The sequence below is a fragment of the Dermacentor silvarum genome, chromosome 6 (genome assembly GCF_013339745.2).
Source record: "Dermacentor silvarum isolate Dsil-2018 chromosome 6, BIME_Dsil_1.4, whole genome shotgun sequence".
NCBI classification, from domain to species: domain Eukaryota; kingdom Metazoa; phylum Arthropoda; class Arachnida; order Ixodida; family Ixodidae; genus Dermacentor; species Dermacentor silvarum.
This window is the reverse complement of record NC_051159.1, coordinates 130428189-130446199: the sequence shown is the minus strand read 5'-3', so window position 1 is coordinate 130446199 and position 18011 is coordinate 130428189. Positions and strand designations below refer to the sequence as shown.

At 46.8% G+C, this 18011-nt stretch overlaps 1 protein-coding gene across 1 annotated transcript; it reads right to left on the bottom strand.

Annotated features, from left to right (window-relative positions):
* Positions 1–43: 43 nt before the first annotated feature.
* LOC119456002 (uncharacterized) lies at positions 44–16886 on the bottom strand. The gene is made up of 7 exons (XM_037717585.2): positions 16712–16886; positions 15298–15388; positions 14953–15032; positions 13289–13384; positions 7194–7289; positions 3143–3237; positions 44–111 (listed from the first exon to the last, which is right to left on the bottom strand). Exons 1-6 carry the CDS (start codon positions 16721–16723, stop codon positions 3166–3168), a joined length of 447 nt encoding a protein of 148 aa, XP_037573513.1. The 5' UTR covers positions 16724–16886; the 3' UTR covers positions 44–111; positions 3143–3165.
* Between the last annotated feature and the right edge of the window lie 1125 nt (positions 16887–18011).

Genomic DNA, 18011 nt, shown 5'->3' with positions numbered 1-18011 from the left:
TGAGAGTTTAGTACGAGTACACAACATGAATGGTCGACGCTTTGGAAAGAAAACAAAACTTTATTGCATGCATGTCCGGCGACTGAGCACTCCAGATGTCCCGGCTGGCACCTAAATGAGAGAGAAAACATTTATTGTTAATGAGGTGGGGCGACTTCCTAAATGATAAATTGCAATCACTCGTACCATCTCAATTATTCAGTGGACAAGTGTAACTTTAGGCACTGCATATATGTATAGATCTCAATAAACATATTCTATGGAATCTGACCTTCCCCCTTCCAACCTTAGCGAGTCTCCGTGCGAAACTAGTAAATGACAAGGATCATTAAGAGTAATACCTTGTGAATAACGAAACTTGGTGTATTCTGTTTGTGTGTTCACGATGCGATTTCAGAACCACTTCCCTCTGTAATTAATGCAGCACGGCTATGAGGGTAAATAAATGATACAAAGTTTCGAGTTGCTTCCTTCAATGCACGATTCGCTCGGTCGACGAGCATGTCACTACATCACTACATCCGGGCACAGTCATAGTTGCTGACGTCGGAGTACTAATTCAAGCCTTTAAGAACTGTCGGCTTGGCTGGGGGTGCGAGATGACCGCTGGCCAAGCTTATACATTATCAGTTACACGCGCAGTTCAACTCGTCACGGCATTGTAACCAGCGATGTTAGCACAATACATAATGTGAATTCATAACGCATTGCAAAAAGAAAGTAGCTCGTTATAGCGTCAGTAGATCAGGATTTATTTACATGTGACGAAAATTTTCATGCATCTTCCACTGATCAGAACAGCTAATTCATTACGTGCATTTACTGGCGTTATTCTTCATGCATTAGTTTGCAAGTCATCGTACTAGATCGCGCGGTTTCATGGAGAGCGTAACATTTACGGCGGAACTTTGAAAATTCTAGTATGCTATTTAATCAACGAAAGGAGATAAGCAAGTAGACAGAAATATTACGTAACATTGACGCAACGCAACAGCTGTCAACCACAAAGCCAAATGTGGGGTGCATGTAAGCGCAACAATAGCGCGCTCTTAAGAGTTTCGCATATGTGAGTTACAGGTACCCTTTGTAAATGGCGATATGCACAGCTTATGGCACGAAGTTTCTACAGGCGCCTACCGTTTGGAGAACATCTTGTACGATGTTGTTTCATCGCATGACATAGGAAAGTGCTCTTACTTTGTCATCACGTGAACACGTGAACAATAAATGTCACTACAAAACTGTCAACTACAGATTGCCCTGTCCGACTGCCAATTAAAGAGCGTTTTGGCGGTGGCAAGCAGGCTCGACTTTTCATGCCGGTGTGCTTCCAGTGTCAATGGGACCCCTCGATCTATATTAAATTTTCGTCAACCTACAAGAATACAACGACATTGATGGCCAACAGAGCGTATTTCTCAAATATTCTCGGTATTCCGAGAATATTTGAGTTACAGGTACCCTACCGAATATGCGAGTTACAGGTACCCTTTGTAAATGGCGATATGCACTGCTTATGGCACGAAATTTCTACAGGCGCCTACCGTTTGGAGAACATCTTGTACGACGTTGTTTCATCGCATGACATTAGGAAAGTGCTCTTACTTTGTCTTCACGTGTACACGTGAACAATAATTGTCACTACAAAACTGCCAACTGCAGATTGCGCTGTCCGACTGCCAATTAAAGAGCGTTTTGGCGGTGGCAAGCGGCTCGACTTTTCATGCCGGTGTGCTTCCAGTGTCAATGGGACCCCTCGATCTATATTAAATTTTCGTCAACCTACAAGAATACAACGACAATGATGGCCAACAGAGCGCTATTTCTCAAATATTCTCGGTATTCCGTAGCGTCAAAGGTGCAATAGGGCTTAAATGACGTAATAACAGGGAAACCGTATTAGCTGGCAACATATTAACCAAGAACGTATTACTGAAGTTCTAACTGTAGTTCTATGCGGCCAGAAGCTGATGCATTAACCTCCGCAGTCCTAAACAACATTACCTACGAGAACAAAAAAAAAGCATGACATATAAAAAGGTCGACAGTTGTCGGTCCGAGATAACGGGACTCGTTTTACCCTAAAAAAAGCGTGACACGCACGGCAAGCACACAATCCATCAGCAGCTAAGAGTTCATTGCAGGCTGAATTATGGCGGGCAACTTTCCATTAGGTGTCGCGACGGGCGCACACACACAAGCAAGAGGAGAACCTGCACCACGCGAGCCCAGCACGCAACCTGCGTGGTATAGTGCCAGGGCTGAAAGCGAACGTTATTCCACCCTCGGGAGTCGGCGCGGGAACGCATAAAGGGAGACGCACGTTCCCGTTCATCGTTCGCAAACGCACGCACACAGCGCAGCAGCGGCGCCCCTTTTCCCTCGGCTAGATTGAGTGACTTTACGTCCTGACGCGCAACCAGCCCGGTAGAGGCCGCCTGTGGCGCTCCGCTAATGGACAGTGACCAAGGGCCTGCGCTTGCAGCGACGCTCGGTGGGGGACAAATCAAGACGAACGCGCCCGCAAGGATTTCCCCCTCGCGAGGAACGTGGGTCGCAAGACAACGAAGCAGCGTATATAGTCGCGGTGCTCCTTGTGTACAGCTGTGTATACGTGCGAGAAAGGAAAGGAGTAAAGAGTAAAATGGGCTCGCAGTATTATATACAGGGTGGATACGTATAGTCTACCTCGTTGCGCACCGCTGGGAGATACTCGGCGTAACAAGTGTTGTTGGTGGGAGCTCTCTTTTAAGGCTCCTGCATGCAAGCTCTCCTAACGTCATTACATATTCTGCGCACTTAAGTTTGTAGAATTATCCGACAACAACAATCGTCGTTATTCTTTTTTGGCGTTTCTCTATAACGCTGTACTTGTGCGGCGTTTTGCTGTCAGGAGCACTTAGGGACAAACATTGCAAGAAAAGGTACCCGGATAGCAGCGTTAAAACTGATTGCATAATACTGCAGGATAAGGTTGCACTCTAAACGGGGCGCTATGTTTGAAAGAGCGACACTCTAAGCCAACGTTACTCTAAGCTACGCCCCGTGTCGCAGCGCCCTCTTGTGCCATCAAATAAGCAGCTTGTCTGTATGCGCGTTCTGCCACAACTGGCGCCACCATTTCAATAATGCCGAACTGTACCTCTCAACGGATAAGGGACCGCTTCATGGAGGCGTGGGCGAATCGCGCGGCGGATTCTCCGGCACTTCCGGTGCTCCACGACGGGAAGGACGCGACTGCAAAAGACGAAAAATAAAAACTTTGGCAGTTGCACCCGGAGGGCGAAGCATTGACATCAATAGCAAGGTTTAACGTTGCTCTTGGACTCCTAGGACGGTGTTCTAAATTGCGCAGATGCGAAACCTAGGCACGACGCAGAACTGAATAGGCAACTCTTGCTGGGCAGAAGAACAGTGCCGTGGCAGCTACCAGGCGCCTCACAACGCTAGTGTGATGAGCGCCGCCAGTGGCGTCGCAGGCTTAGCACTTCGACTCGACGGTGCACGAGACGGAGACCGAGCAGAAACCGTCGGCGTTAGTAAGCGCGCAGTGAAGCATTAGATAACGTTAGCTTGGCATTTACTGCACGTTCCGCTCAGACAACGTACACACACAGCAACTAAGCAGGAACGCTATGTGCTTATAGTGTGCGAGCGCGCAACGCTCATGCCAGCAGCAGAAGACAGGGCAGTGCCCTCGCGTCGCCACCGAGGCGATTGAGCGTTGAGTTGACTGTGCGTCCACTTTGTCGTTTTTGCAGCCAAACTCACTCCGCGTCTCTGGAAAATCTGCGCACGCGAGCCGCGAATGCACCGTCGGGCGGGACAGCATGACAATGGCAGAGGCCCGAAGGCGTCAATGCTCCTCGGAAGACCATATAGTCGAACGCCGTTATAACGAAGGGCTTGGGGACCTCTAAAATAATTCGTTATACAGGTTATTTCGTTGTAGAGGCGTTCGTTGTATAGATGTACTCGACATTGCTATATAGCAATAAAAGTTGCGAGTTCTGCTGCAGCGCACACAAATTCACACAGCGACAGCTCTTACGAACTGCTATGCACGCTTTCAGCTACTACTCATTTACGCTCTAGGCGCGGTTGTGAAGTTGAAGCGCAGGGAGCTTTAGAGATTTTAACTCGTCCGCATAGTACTGCCGTTTTCGTGATACCGAAACATCGGTGACGCGACCAGTAGCAGCAGCGCTGGCAGCGGCACCATGTGGCACCATGTGGCACTTCATTCAACCACAACGCTGTTGCCGACTACTTTGCGCAGACATAAGCAGCGCATTGCAATAGCAGTCCTTTGCACTGTTTGTGCGCCTCACAAGATGGCGCCGCCAGCGATGCCGCTCACGTATTCCGTAAACTGTAATACACATACGGACAAGCTAAAAGTATCCCAGGAATGGGCACAGTGCTCCAACGTCCATGATCTTCTCAGAGCCCGACACCAGGTAAGCACGTAGGACCAACATCCGGAGCGTCACCTAGTTAGCACATCTAGGTAGGGAGACAGTTCATAACCATTCCCCCAAGACCCATCAGGCAAAGAAAGACATTCCAGTACTAACTATCCGGTAGAGGGTACATAATAGACAGCTCGTAGAATCAACCATACAAACTGCACATGCTCATATAGGTGATAAGCACCACCGTGGTCAGAAGCTTGCTCGTCCATGTTTCACCTCCTCCCAAGAATCTATACGACGATGCACGCCACCAAGGAGTCCGAAAGAGGCATTCCCTAAATGTCTACACAAAACGAACAAACAGTGTTTATAGCGAAAAACAGCGCAAAAACAGCGCAAACAGACACAAAAAAGCGAGGAACACGTAACTATTGCCTTTATTGCTTTTCCGCACTCCCAACGAAGCGCATGCGCAATCAGAAATAAAAGAGATATGGTAGCGATGCACTGCTGCGATTGCAATGCTAAAGCTATGGTTGTTAGTTTAGCGCGTTGTTGCGTGTTTCTTGCCTTCAGTGTCTCATCTCCTCACCGATTTTCACAATAAGCCACGTACCAGTCAGCCTAAGTGAACAGAATGCTGTGACTAAACATAGCGTGGTGCTTACCCGCAAGAACCTCTGAACTCGTTCACATGATGTTCAATTGTATTAAACGCCAGTCACGGCGAATGACGAATGAACGAAGTCTGATGAATGAAAAAGTTAGCACGCGAAGCATGCAGCAAAAACCGAGCGTGAGTGAGGAGAAAGGATGATGATGCATATGATGCAAAAGGAAACAATCCCGAAGGAGCATGCCAAAGAGACTTTGCACACGCAGGAAAACTCTCCTTAAAGAAGAGTCAGGGTGTTGTCTTTGGACAAGCCAAACACCATCAGGGGTGCTACACCCTCACCGTTACGGGTGCAAAAAAAAATTGTGCACGCCAGCGAACCGAGAAACCAAAAACCCCAGAAAGAAACTACTGCGTGTAGCGTTTAGAAAAAAAGATGAGAACCGCTTAAGAAGTCCTTACAAAAATCACCATGCAGCAGGAAATCACTGCATATGAATAACAATGTTAATCTGTTATAAACTTCGTTTTCTTTGTCTCTAATTTTATGTGTTCTCGTAGCATTTTTACCCGTTTATATCGCAGAACCTTGACTCGAGTCCTTAGATGGATCCTAGAAAGTTATAGCAGGTTTAAGCTCTAGAAGTTATGAATGGTTACAAGTTCACCAGTAAAATCTCAGAAGGCCTAAAATCCTAGAATACCTGAAGTCCTGACATCTCTACATTGCATACAGGGGCTTTGCTCGACCAGAAAGAAGAGTAACGAAAAGGTACCACAAGCTGACGACTCCAAACGAACAGCTCTTGACTAGGCTACCAAGTAGCTCGGCTATTTAAATTCAGCACTAACCGACCTTATTCACGGTCTGCAATACATTTTCTTCCAATTTCTTTTTTTCTATCTACAGATGCGTGCTTTCATTTTCAGAACAGCTGCGCCTTCGTCGGACATCTGGGCAAACCAAGAGCCACATCTTGTAACAATTCGTTTGGTGATCTGCTGTGCGAGACCCTGTGTCGAATCGTCATTGAAATAAAAGTTTCTTGCATCACAGTGTGCTTTACGTGTACGATGTGTCAGACCACTTCACTTTCCCAAAAGCGTCGGCCCTGCATGTAGTTTAAGCATTAAGCAACGTGGTGAAATATTCTTAAATAACACTTGCGGACAATCCGCTTCAACACACTTTTATCAGTCTTATAGGCGGCCTGTAAGGGTTGTGGTAGAAGACAATTTCTACAATGTTATATTCCTCAGCCTCATCCCGCTTTTAATATATTTCTGTAGGTCGTCTATAGCTTCGTGCATATAACAGAAGTGAGTAAAAGCAGCCGATCGACAGGCTACCCGTATATAGTTATAAGCACGAAACTATCCATTTTATAAGTACTGAAGACGTGTCTATTCCTTGTCTCCTTAGCCATCCTGATCACTTGTTGCGCTCAGCACCGACTACGTAAATACCCACCCACTCATCTAAAACAAACAAATTGCACATTCTCGTTTTCGAGCGCTACTGGACAATTAATAACACCGCTAAGCTTTGCCGTGGCAATAAGCGTGCTCCTATGATAATTTCTAAAAAAAAATGCCGGAATAACGCTATTGAAGTCTTATCTGTAATGTAGCTTGATTCATTTTTGCACATCCATCAGCACGCTACCAGAATGCTGTGAAAATATTTACTAGCTGAATACGCAACAAGAAACAATTGCAGACGGAGCCTGTATATGTGTGGTCGTATGTACACCAACTCTGGCAGTCCGGGAGCGTTGTTCCGGACAGTTCGCCATTGTCTAATTGCACCACGCTTTTACGTCTGAGCCTATCAGAGGAGACGCTGACATCTCTCTGAGCCAATCAGAGCCGGCAAGATGGCGGAATAATGTTCTGGAATAGGAAAGCACCAGTGAGAACGACGCCAAGGGACATACAGTAGCCCTGCCTAACCGCGAATGTCTTGTTGACTGCAAAACATCACGCGTACACATCACGTCGACGCTAACGACGTAATTCTTCCGTGTGCGATTTTGACGTCACAGTAAAGGCTATCCGTCACAAAATGCGGTTTGAATAGCACCCAAGACGTTAAACCGTGAAGGCTAAATTCAACTGTCACGAAGTCTCCAAAACACGGAAAGCGAAATGGTCAACCCCACCTGCACGTCTTGCACAAATTGCACCACCATGCTCTCGTTGGTCTCCGCGATGTCCACAAGAGAGGCGCACATACGGTCCATCTTGGCTTCAGTTTCCTGCAAGACCATGCAAGGCAACGCGAATAAACTGCAATGTTAGATCGCCCTTCAGCTTGAGGGACGCACAAGCAATATTTTACGCCTTCCTTCTCCGAATTTTCTGAGCAGGCTTTTTTTTTTTTGCCACAGGTAGGCAGCCTATCTCCTTCAGTCATATGACCCTGTCAGTCCTGCCAAGCACGCATGTTGAGCTTAGGAGCATGAACGTTCTGAAAGTGCTATACCATGTTTGACGGCATGTTTGAGCGGCGCGTTCCGTAAATAAATAGCAGACCTTTTTTTTTCATCCCCTTGCAAAGCTTACAGCCAATCATCGACTTCTGCATGTGCTCCGAGCCATTGAACCAATAATTATTATGAAAAGAACCCCAACTGACTGTACAATAAATCGATATTCAATTACTCGTAATTGCGAGCACTAGCTACAAAAACGGTCAAATCATCCTACCACCTTGATTTTCTTTCAGTGGAGTCTGCAGCGCCTTGTAACAAACGTACGTTTTCTCACGAACTTATCGACAGTTTATCATAATTTGTGACTGAATGGGGCTATTTTGGGTTGCGTGAGTGATATAATAATTTCAGATAATAATGGCCATCAAGGAAACGTAGTCAAAGAAAGGACATTGAATGTACACTTAGAGCTCTGACGAAACGCAGCACAACTGTGGCTACACAGGTGAGTCATGGATACACCGCGATAAGACTAGAGTCTAAATTAGCGTCTAGAGATAACACCGTAATGCTAAACTAAAGAACGCTCGTAACAGGATCGCATAACGAAACGGGTGTGATTGCGGTACAGAGGTATACAGAGGGACGTCATGGGCTGATAAAACCTCAAGGTTTTTTTTTTCCTTATCAGTTTTCTTGCAGTTTACCTACAGTGTTGTAAGAAGCACGGTGTTGTGTTAAACGTTCTGCGTTTTATCCGGAGACGGTTGTGTTCGCTTTGTTCGGCCAGAAACACTTTTGGAGTGAACAAACCTTCTTCCCCTTGAGTCAAAGGCAAAAGCTACAGCGTCGTAAACCCATCCGTTAATCTAACAAAAAAATTTGGAAGTCGTCGACCCAGGGGGAACCAAATATTGTCCTGAATCTGTTTATAATTTCACTGTGTTTCTCGTACTGCTGTATAGCCACTTTTACCACTTCAGCACTATATGAATGCTCTTGTAGCCACTGCAGCCTTAGAATACCAAAGTGCCTCGGGAAGCCACATTCTGGATGAGAAACATATTCGTGTCTTCAAACACGCAATGTATAAAAAGGAAAAGAAAACGAACGAACAAACAAAAAAACAAAGGGAAACGAAACAAAAGCAATGTCCGTAATCTATATAAAGGGCCATCGATGTATTTTAACTCATGTACGATTTTCTACGTTGTAGCAATATGCAAAATTTAAAAAAAAACGAAAAAAAAATAATTAGAAGGGAATCGTAAGGTATTCTCGCTATCATGCGACGTAAGCTTGATTCAAGTCTGCTAGACTTTACCTCATCTCTGCCGAGGAGAGTTACCTCGGATCTGTTCTACACCACACGCGAGTCACTCCGCGCAAGAATCGACTTCAGCGCAAACGGCTCCTCTTTCACGAATGCCGTCAAGGAGCTGTTTATCCACGCTTTGTCGCGCAGCGTAGATACACCTCGGTGGTGCACGCTTTGTCGTCGATGGTTTTTTTTTTTTTTTTCTCGCTTTGTCCCCCTTTAGCCGCCTTAGGTCGCGATTGGAGCCCGCATCGTTTCCCTTGCCCCGCTCTCTCGATCTGATCTGATGACGTCTCGCACCTCTGACACACGCGCACTCGAAATGCCTTCGGACTAAGGGACATCTACCAGATAGGCGTTGATGCGGTGTGACACACGGCAAATGAGCATCTCCTTTTATGGTTGGGGTTCCTTGCGGAAAGGGACCCTTACATAAAATGGCTGAACTCTTATGGGCTTAAAGGGTAACCTCGTTCGCAGCTCTCTAACAACTGAAAACTTCAAAAACGACAAAGGCGCCTTATTGATAATTTGTCTGGCAGTAAACTTCGACTGGAGCGATACTCCAAAGCGTCGTAGTCGTTGCCGCAATTGTTATCGCCATTGTCGCGTCATATTGGTCTTTGGCAGCTTTGTCACTCTATACAGCTTGGTCCACATGCGTCTTACATGGGGCAGCATGAGTCACATGCTTCTAGTTTTGTCACGGTTTTGTAAGCATAGTAAAATTTCTAGTTCGACGTTTATTGTCCGTTTAGACGAGCGTACGCTGTAAAATTATTTGCACCCTTAAAAGTGAATAACGGCGAAAATCTGTCTATAGCTCGCACCTTTACACCCTTTTTGGGTGTCAGGCTCTGAGGCAAAGACCAATTTTTGCCGTTATTCTGTGAAATTGTTGCTCTGTGAACTGTGAATTCTGTGAATTCTGTGAACTGTCAAATTAGCATGCTTAAAAGGATGCTAATTTCACAGTTCACGCTAACAACGGTAATGTACGGTAATTCTGGCCCGACGCTCATTCCGGCACCGGTAGACAGAACCAGCTGGGCAAAACCTTGTGCTCGCTCCGCTACCGAGCAAGTGAGCCTCTGCCGCCAAGCTGATTGCGCGCCGTCGGTTTCTGAGGGACGCACTTTCAGAAATGTGAAATGTAAGCGTAGCGGAGGCTTAAGGCGATCGCTCAGCTTAAAACTGTCGAGTACTGTGACAATAATAAAACTAGCTCACCCGTTTTTTGTTCTTGTTTTTCTAACTTTGTATTGAGCAGATATACTATATTTTAGATATTTTGTCAGTTTCAGCTTTAAAAAGCAGCGCCATGTGTTGCTGTGTTGCTTAAAAAAATAGAAAAACAGACTACGCCGTATACCAGCAGCTAAACTCTCTTTGGTAAACGGGTCCTTCAGCATAACGGAAAGGGGATTTACTTCAAAGGACTTTTAGTTCGCCCGTGTGTCAAGGGTGTCAGCGCGTTTAACTGAAAGAGAGTGCTCGTTGCCTCCCCGATGTATCGTTCGTGCGGTTTGACGTCGTCAATTCTTAAGCCTTTACAGCTTGTGTTCTGTGGTGGTGATGTGGCCTAACACTTGCGGAAAGTTCCAACATCAGTTTCCAGTACTCTAAATGGTCAAGAACGCCGAGCAGTATTCGACTGCGGTGTTATGTGGGAGATTTATTTGGACCGAGTGTGACTACATGTCCAGCTACTCCGATGAGCAGCATTAGAGTGACCATTCGAAGGGAGTAATAGCGGCGCTGGTTGTTCACGTCCAGACTTTCTGCGACTTTCCTGACGTACAATAACGATGCCTTTTTTTTTACGTATTCTGAGATGCATAGTACAGATGTATATAGCAGTATTGGGAAACGCGGCACTCTTGCACAAGTTCGCACTGCCCGGAATACAGTGGGCAACAGCAAGGAGCAATACAATCGAAAAAGAAACAAGTGCCCCCAAATGCAAGGTTATTTACAATTTTTAATGTTGCCCGGATGAGAAATATAAATGGAGAAATCTACTGCGAGCAATTATATCACGCATAATCATATCTATGGCATATTAAGGCATACAAACAAAAGCGTCATAAGTACAAAATATTGCACTACCATTACCAGGCTGAAGTTCCACCATAGATTTCCTTCTGTTAGTTCATACGTCACTTCATTTATTTTTATTAATTCAATAAATGAATCAGTCAATCAAGAAAGCAATCTTCCATCATTAATTTCTTCTATTTTTCCTCTGATTAGGCAAACATCGCGATTCTTGTAACACTTGAACACGGAGTAAGATAAACAGGAGCGCAGACTCCTCCGCCGCCCAACGCATTCGCTCGGTACAAACCGTGTAACGCTAAATTAGTCATCGCGTAGCGCCATCTGTCGAGGCGCGTGGAAAACACTCTACAGCTTGCTTTCATGTGCGCATGCGCTGAGTGGCGGAAGCCGGTGGCGACGGCAGGCGACGGCCGCGCGGAACCAGCAGGGCGGCACGCGTAAAGCTTGTCTGCTAGAAACGTGGGCCCTCGTCCGCCTCAATGTGACAGCAATCAAACAAAAAAACATATGCGCACAAATAATAAAAACGCAAATAAACACGCGGTAGCACTTTTATGCACGTAGGCGAAACATTTTTACATGCCTTTAGAGGAAACAGACGATAAATGATGCCGTACAAAAATACACAAAAAAGTACTTGTTTTTCACTCTTCAACGTCTGCGCTGAAGCGAAGGTGCGAAATTTTCGTCTTCCTCGCTTTGTTTATCATGTCTGCAGTATGTTTATTCATGCCCGACGGAACAAGGTATCTTGATACTTGTGCGTGAAGAGACTGAGCAACAGGACAATGTTTTGTTCCCGGCTGTAAATCTGGGTATGGCAAAGGACGCGAGAAGTTTTCGCTCTTCGCGGCGCCATCTGATCAACTACTGCACCAGTGGCATCAAAAATTCCTGAAAGTAAGCGAGCGTTTAAAGCAATGGACACAATATGTGCGCGACACTTCGAGAAGCAGCTTATTTTTGATAGTTACTGATCAGCAAAGACAAAGGCAATGTCCTACTAGATGTAAAGAAAGTGCCTCGACTTCGAAGCGGAGCCGTTCCTTCAATTTGTTTAGAGAAGCCTGGCGAATTGCATCGAATTGCATTCAGCAATGATGCTGAATGCCAGGAGGAACCAGAAGACGCCAATGCGGAAGGACGGAAGGAGCTCAATTTAAATTTGTCTACAACTACACACAGTGCAGGTGCCTTTTCTTGTCCAGAGGCGTGCCGTAATGTAGAGAGAGAAAGGGAAAGAAAGACAAGGAGGTTAGCCAGTGTAAATACCGGCTGGCTACCCTGTAAATTATCAGCCTTGCCTTCGAGATGATTCCCCCAGTTATGCAGAAACATAATCAGAGCTTCTCTTGTGAAAGAATAAGCAAGAAACACTGGCAGGAATTCCCAATTATGTTTAATGAGAATGTGGCGATTCTGCTCGCAAGAGAACCGGGCGACACGAAAAGCACCGCGAGAAACAAAGAAGCAAGCGAAGCATCTTAGCACTTGATGCGTGCTCAGAAAGAGTGATAAACGTCAGCTTTTGCATAAAAGCTTCTTTTCGCTGTCGTCTGTCATTGCTTGAGACCACCCGAACTGCCGTTGTATCGCCTTACCATTTGCTATAGTTTTTCTTTACGTCTTAGTTTCCGTACTTTGTTTATTTTCTGCTCATGTGCCTTGTAAAGTTCCATGTAGGCCACCTGACAAATGTCCTGCATTTGGATTGTATAAAATAAAGTGATACATGACTTGTTTCTCCTGCTAACGTCACTCCGTGAACCCCAAGAGCTATGCGCGCTACAGGCGCCAGGGCGTTCGCGGAGCAGGCGACAAAACGGATAGGCAAGCAGGCGCCGCGAGAGAGTCCCGAGCTTAATTGTTATGGTTTTTAGGCTTAGCTCACCCGCGCCTTTGCTCCTTCTGTTTGTTGGGCCCGCCTGTTGGGCTGCAGAGTTTTTCATCATTCGTAGCGCCATCTGGCGAACACGCTGTGAAGCAGGAACCGGCGTTTCAGAATGTGTCCCTTCCAGACGAGTGGAGTCGGCGCTCCTGTCTTATCTTATACTCCGTGCACTTGAATCACCGATCTCTAAGGTACAACACTACAGTGATACCAACTCTACTTTGTTGTACTTTATTTCCGCATGATTCACTTCTTCACTTTTATCGTCCTTTTCGGGATAAAACGTTGAAAACGTACAAGTCAGTGTACACGTTCAATAGATCACACTAGGCCTCTTCGATATGTCGTTCCGGACTGTTCAGGGCTGCCCATGAGGCTGCATACGCAACGTTCATTAGCTAAAAGCTCCATCTTGCGGCAGTCCGGGACTGTCAGGGACGGATAATCGAAGAGGCCCGCTACTATTCTGAAACGAAGCAAGCCGACACGCCTGCGGACAGTGAGGATACGACATCTAATATATTTTAGTATTGCTGTTTCACATTCACTCACCTCAGCCCTGTCGAAGAATTCCTTCCACGTTTCGTCGTTGCGATCCACCAGTCCCATCAGCGTCTGGCACACCTCACGCAGGCGATCTGCGTCGGCCTTAGAAAAGCATTGAGAACCGCGGTGAGGCATCTCGTAAGCGCAATTGTTACCCAGTACTTGTTCTCCCGCAGCGTACGAGTTTGCTTAAAAGACAGGCGACATTATGTGCAGAACATCACACTACACGATCCTCCTAGCGTACCCAAAAACAGACTGATGCCCGAAAGAGAACTCGAAACTAGTGCAACTTAGAAGAGTTCCATAGGGTGTGTTAGTCCCGAATGAAGTCACCATTCACATTTGTAGTACAATCGTACCCCTTGATGCGCACGTAAATAAATTGTGCGCAATTATTAACGAGAACTGTGGCCATTTAAAACGATGGTTCTAATTCCATGACATGATGTCTATTTTCGCGAGGCTTCCCTATTAAATACCGTAAGCCACAAACTTTGTTATCGAATAATACCATACGATTGTATGTGTTCATGGGATATTGAATAGAGTATATGAGCTTTATATATAGTTCCCTGCTCGAAATACACTGGTAGCGTTTAAATATTGCCAGTGGTTACCTCTCAGTCTCGAGTTCACACGTTCAAGAAGTTGAACTACGTCAGGACACCTGGACCAAGGGCGTTCGTTTCGTTTGACATTCCATCTACCACGAAACAACGGCGCGCTTACACTTCTGTATTTGGCTTTTATCCTGGAGAAAACGCTAAAGCGTCTCGTTTTTGAGAGAATGAACCAACTCTCGCATTAAAAAAAAAAAAAACACGTCTCGAGTCTAAATACCCCATCAACTATAACCAGTGCACCACAACGAGCTCCTCGTCAAGAACTGCGCTTCAATAATACTCCTCGCGATGGCCCCTGCGAAGCGTAGTTTAGAGAGAAGGAAGTTTTTCCGCTCTGCAACCGTTCCGCAGATGCTGAGATTGCTTGGCTACATACGTACGTAGCGCCAGATCTGCCGATGGGTGTTGAGTGCAGCGACCACTTCGATTAAGGAAGCACTTACCCGTCATAAATGATGACGTAATCACTATGGCCAGTGACAGGTCACGAATGCCGCGGCAAGTGCACCTCACACCATGCATAGATGTGCCAGTGAACCACATGCTCCTAGTCTTGATCCTTTGTATCCATGTCCCCGCCTACAACTTGCTCAGGCGGTTCCTTTTGGTAACACTTCTCAGAACTTTTTGTTCACAATAAGTGCTAGCCATGGCTATAAAGGAAATGGCGATTTTGCCTGTATGCGCGTTACCACGGCGTGCTCATTGCTGCTGAGAAACGGGAGCAGCTTCGCTCCGTCCCGGTAGCATCTGTGTAAGAACTATTTCCTGAAGTGCGGAGGAACGAAGAGCACGCGTATTACGCTTTTTTGGGGGAGAAGCCTTTCCTGCATTCCTGACGGGCCACTGACGATAACTATTATCTTCATCGTCATCGAGTCTAGGGGTACTGTCGAGGTGACGTCTCGAGCGGAGAAACGTTTTAGATTACCAATCGCTCATGCCGTGCCCCAATTGCTAAAATGACGAGGCGTTATTTCTTGAATGAAACACAGCTTCCCCCTACACTGCTATCATCAATTCACCTACGCCTGCTGCACTTACCTTAACTTCGTCACAGAAGCTCTTTGTTTTCGACTTCTGCTTCTCAGCCCTGTCCATCAGCGCCGAACAAACCCTCAGCGCTGTCGTGCAGAGAACACAAAGAAAAGTTGAACCGGTTATATCTACTTCAAAACACTGCTAGGCTGACTTTTTTTCTTAGCCACCGAAATGTTGTTCCGGCACTACGCTGTCCCAAACGATAATCATGTAAGGTAACACGGCCCAGAAGGTTCGACAGGTATGATCAGGCACGTTACTTGAGGTTTGAAGCTATCCCCAATCCCCCCCCCCCTTTTTTTTCTTTAATGCTTGTAGGAATAACAGACTAATCAACCAAAGCGGTACCTTGTGTCCTCTCTCTCCGCATGCGACGTCTCTGCCGGCGCAGAGCTCTCTCCTGGGCATAGTAGATGTTGACCCCGGGTCGGCGCCTTCGCTGAAAGTTAAGATCATTGCTCGGTGAACCGATGCCGCCTGCGTGCCTGCCGGATCTCGCTATGCTACGTTTTATCTCACTAAAGCCGTGAAGCGTAGTCCACAGCGAAACCCAGCTAATATGAAATTAATTAGTGATGCACTCAATATGTATCACATGGCATTTCAGCCACCTGGCGAATGAAGGTGTCTGCGCAGATGCGCGTGCCGTAGCTGTATCCAAACAGCAAGGCGATCGACTTGTGGCAAAGCCAAAAGAACCTGCTTGCGGTCTGCTTGCTTAGACTAATTAAATCGACCTCATTAAACGCACCTCAATTTTCTTGGCCTATATGCTCCATCGTCAAGGATAACAACCACTGTTCTGCAGCTGAAGTGGTTTTCGTGAACATGCAGCGTTCCTGTCACCTCCTGCTTACTGATGCGCCCGACTACGCCAGTGGACACTACCACATGGACAACGAAGTCCACACTATATCCACCGCACACCGCTCTTTGCCGTTGTCATTACGTTATACGGGCGTTAGGTTAAGTGGACGCATGGGCCGGTGAAGAAAAGATGGAATTGACGTTGCGCTCAATTTTCTACGTGCGCTACCGGCGGCCGCCTTTGCCCGATTTATAAGGTGCCGCGTGTCTACAGGTTTATCCACCGGATGCGGATGCCCTGTGAAAGATGCGCTTGGGCAGAGCAACAAATACTTGCAAGGCTAGGTCCGGCAGCCAACGAAATCTATACGCCTCTTCTAAACACAGACCTAATAGTTACGTATGTAAAGCAGCTAGCGAGAATGTTGCAAGCCATATTTCGGCTCTAATAAGCTCCCCCATATTGCCTAAAACAACGCCCTTCAGAACTTCACTGACCGACATTTCGAACCCTAAGCCTAAGGCGCGGGTAGGCCTAGCACACAGACTTAATAGTTACGTATGTAAAACGGCTAGCGTGCGTGTTGTAAGCCATATTTCGGCTCCAATAAGCTCCCCCATATTGCCTAAAACAACGCCCTTAAGAACTTCACTGACTGCGACATCTCGAACCCTAACCCTAAGGCGCGAGTAGGCCTAGCACACTGACATAATAGTTACGTATGTAAAACAGCTAGCGAGCGTGTTGTAAGCCATATGTCGGCTCCAATAAGCTCTCCCATATTGTCTAAAACAACGTCCCCTGTTGTTCCTCTTTCAGGCGACGCCTCGCTCTTAAGTGCCCGCCTGTGGCACTATACCCGCAAAAACCTTGTCGCAACACAGACCAGCGCTGCACGGCCTTGCTGGCTACGGCTGCAGGAGAAACCTCTGCGGAGAAAGCAAGCTGGCTTACCACTGGTGTCATAATGCCAGAGGTCGAACTGCTGTTGAAATCAGGAGCCTTGAAGAGACTTCGCCCGGCGCGTTCGATAGCGTTCGATCAAATGCTGGCAAGTAATCGTGCACGCGAACGTGAACGTGCGCGTGGCTCGTGGTTGCGCGCTCTGCTTGTTCGTCCTCTTCCTTTTCTCTCGCGAGGAGAAATGTTTGCACCCTGTCGGACATTTGCACTTTCGGTTGGTTTCGCCTAAGGAGCCTATACATACTCTGTTTCTATTGTCTTATAAACAGGCTTTCCGATTAACAAACTGCTATTTATGTAAGGTGTTAAGGTACAGGTTGGCCGAGCTTCCATGCACTTAGTTAAAATCACCAGCCCTTCTCCTGTGGAGAAAATCGGAGTAAGCGAAGCTTATCGTGTGTGTACTGACCTACTACTTTTCCTTCCCTTTCCTACTACTTTCCTTCCATTTCGTATACTACTTGTCCATTCCTTTCCTTCTACTTTTCCTTCCCTTTCGTGCAACTTTTCTTTTCGTTGCGTTGTACGACTCTGCTCGTCGCTGCTGGCGCTTGCGTTCGATGTCTCGAGTTTGCTCGGCGGGGTGATTAGCAGCATTCGCCCGCCATTGCCGCTTGCGGTTCTTTGAAAGTAAATTGCTTCAAGATTAAATCTGTCTGTCACGTAAGACAATAATGGTTCATACCACCTTAAGCAATGGCTCATACCCCCGTAAACGCGGCCTCCCCATTACGACGACAGAAGAGAGGTGAAATTCTGAAAATCACTTGGGCCGAGGGAGTCGCCCCCAACAGGGGCCACCCTGAGACCCCGCCATGATTTTCAATAAAGATGTTGTAACCACCACCACCTACGCTAGAATTATTAGCGGCAACGCAGCCAGCTTTGGAAGCAGACGACGATGACGACAAACGCGGGAGCAGTGGCACGAGCGCGTGCCGAGCGCGTGCCGAGCGCGTGGCGAGCGCGAGCACTATAGCCGCTTATTTTACCATGACGACTATGACAGGAGACGCCGAAAGCCTGAGCACGTAAGATGCTTCGCACGTAAAAGAGCGAAGCATGCCGTGCGGTTGAAACCCAACTATGGGTGTGTTCCATTTCTGGCCAACATCGGAGACAGTCTACGTAGACAGCTAAGGAGACAGCCGAGACAGCTTTGACGCCATGTAACGGAACGCGTTTCGAACCGTCTGAAGACGTATGGAAGACGCTTCTGCGACGTGACGCCACCTCGCGGCGACAAGAAAAAGTTTAAAAAAGCACACATTTCGGTATTTTAAGTATTTGC

Bases quoted from the DNA above. Each gene is read 5' to 3' on its own strand.
- LOC119456002 (XM_037717585.2), bottom strand. The intron at 15,033-15,297 runs GTACCGCTTTGG...TCTGCACGACAG, and splicing joins GCGGAGAGAGAGGACACAAG to CGCTGAGGGTTTGTTCGGCG. The intron at 7,290-13,288 runs GTGAGTGAATGT...ATGGTCTTGCAG, and splicing joins AATTCTTCGACAGGGCTGAG to GAAACTGAAGCCAAGATGGA.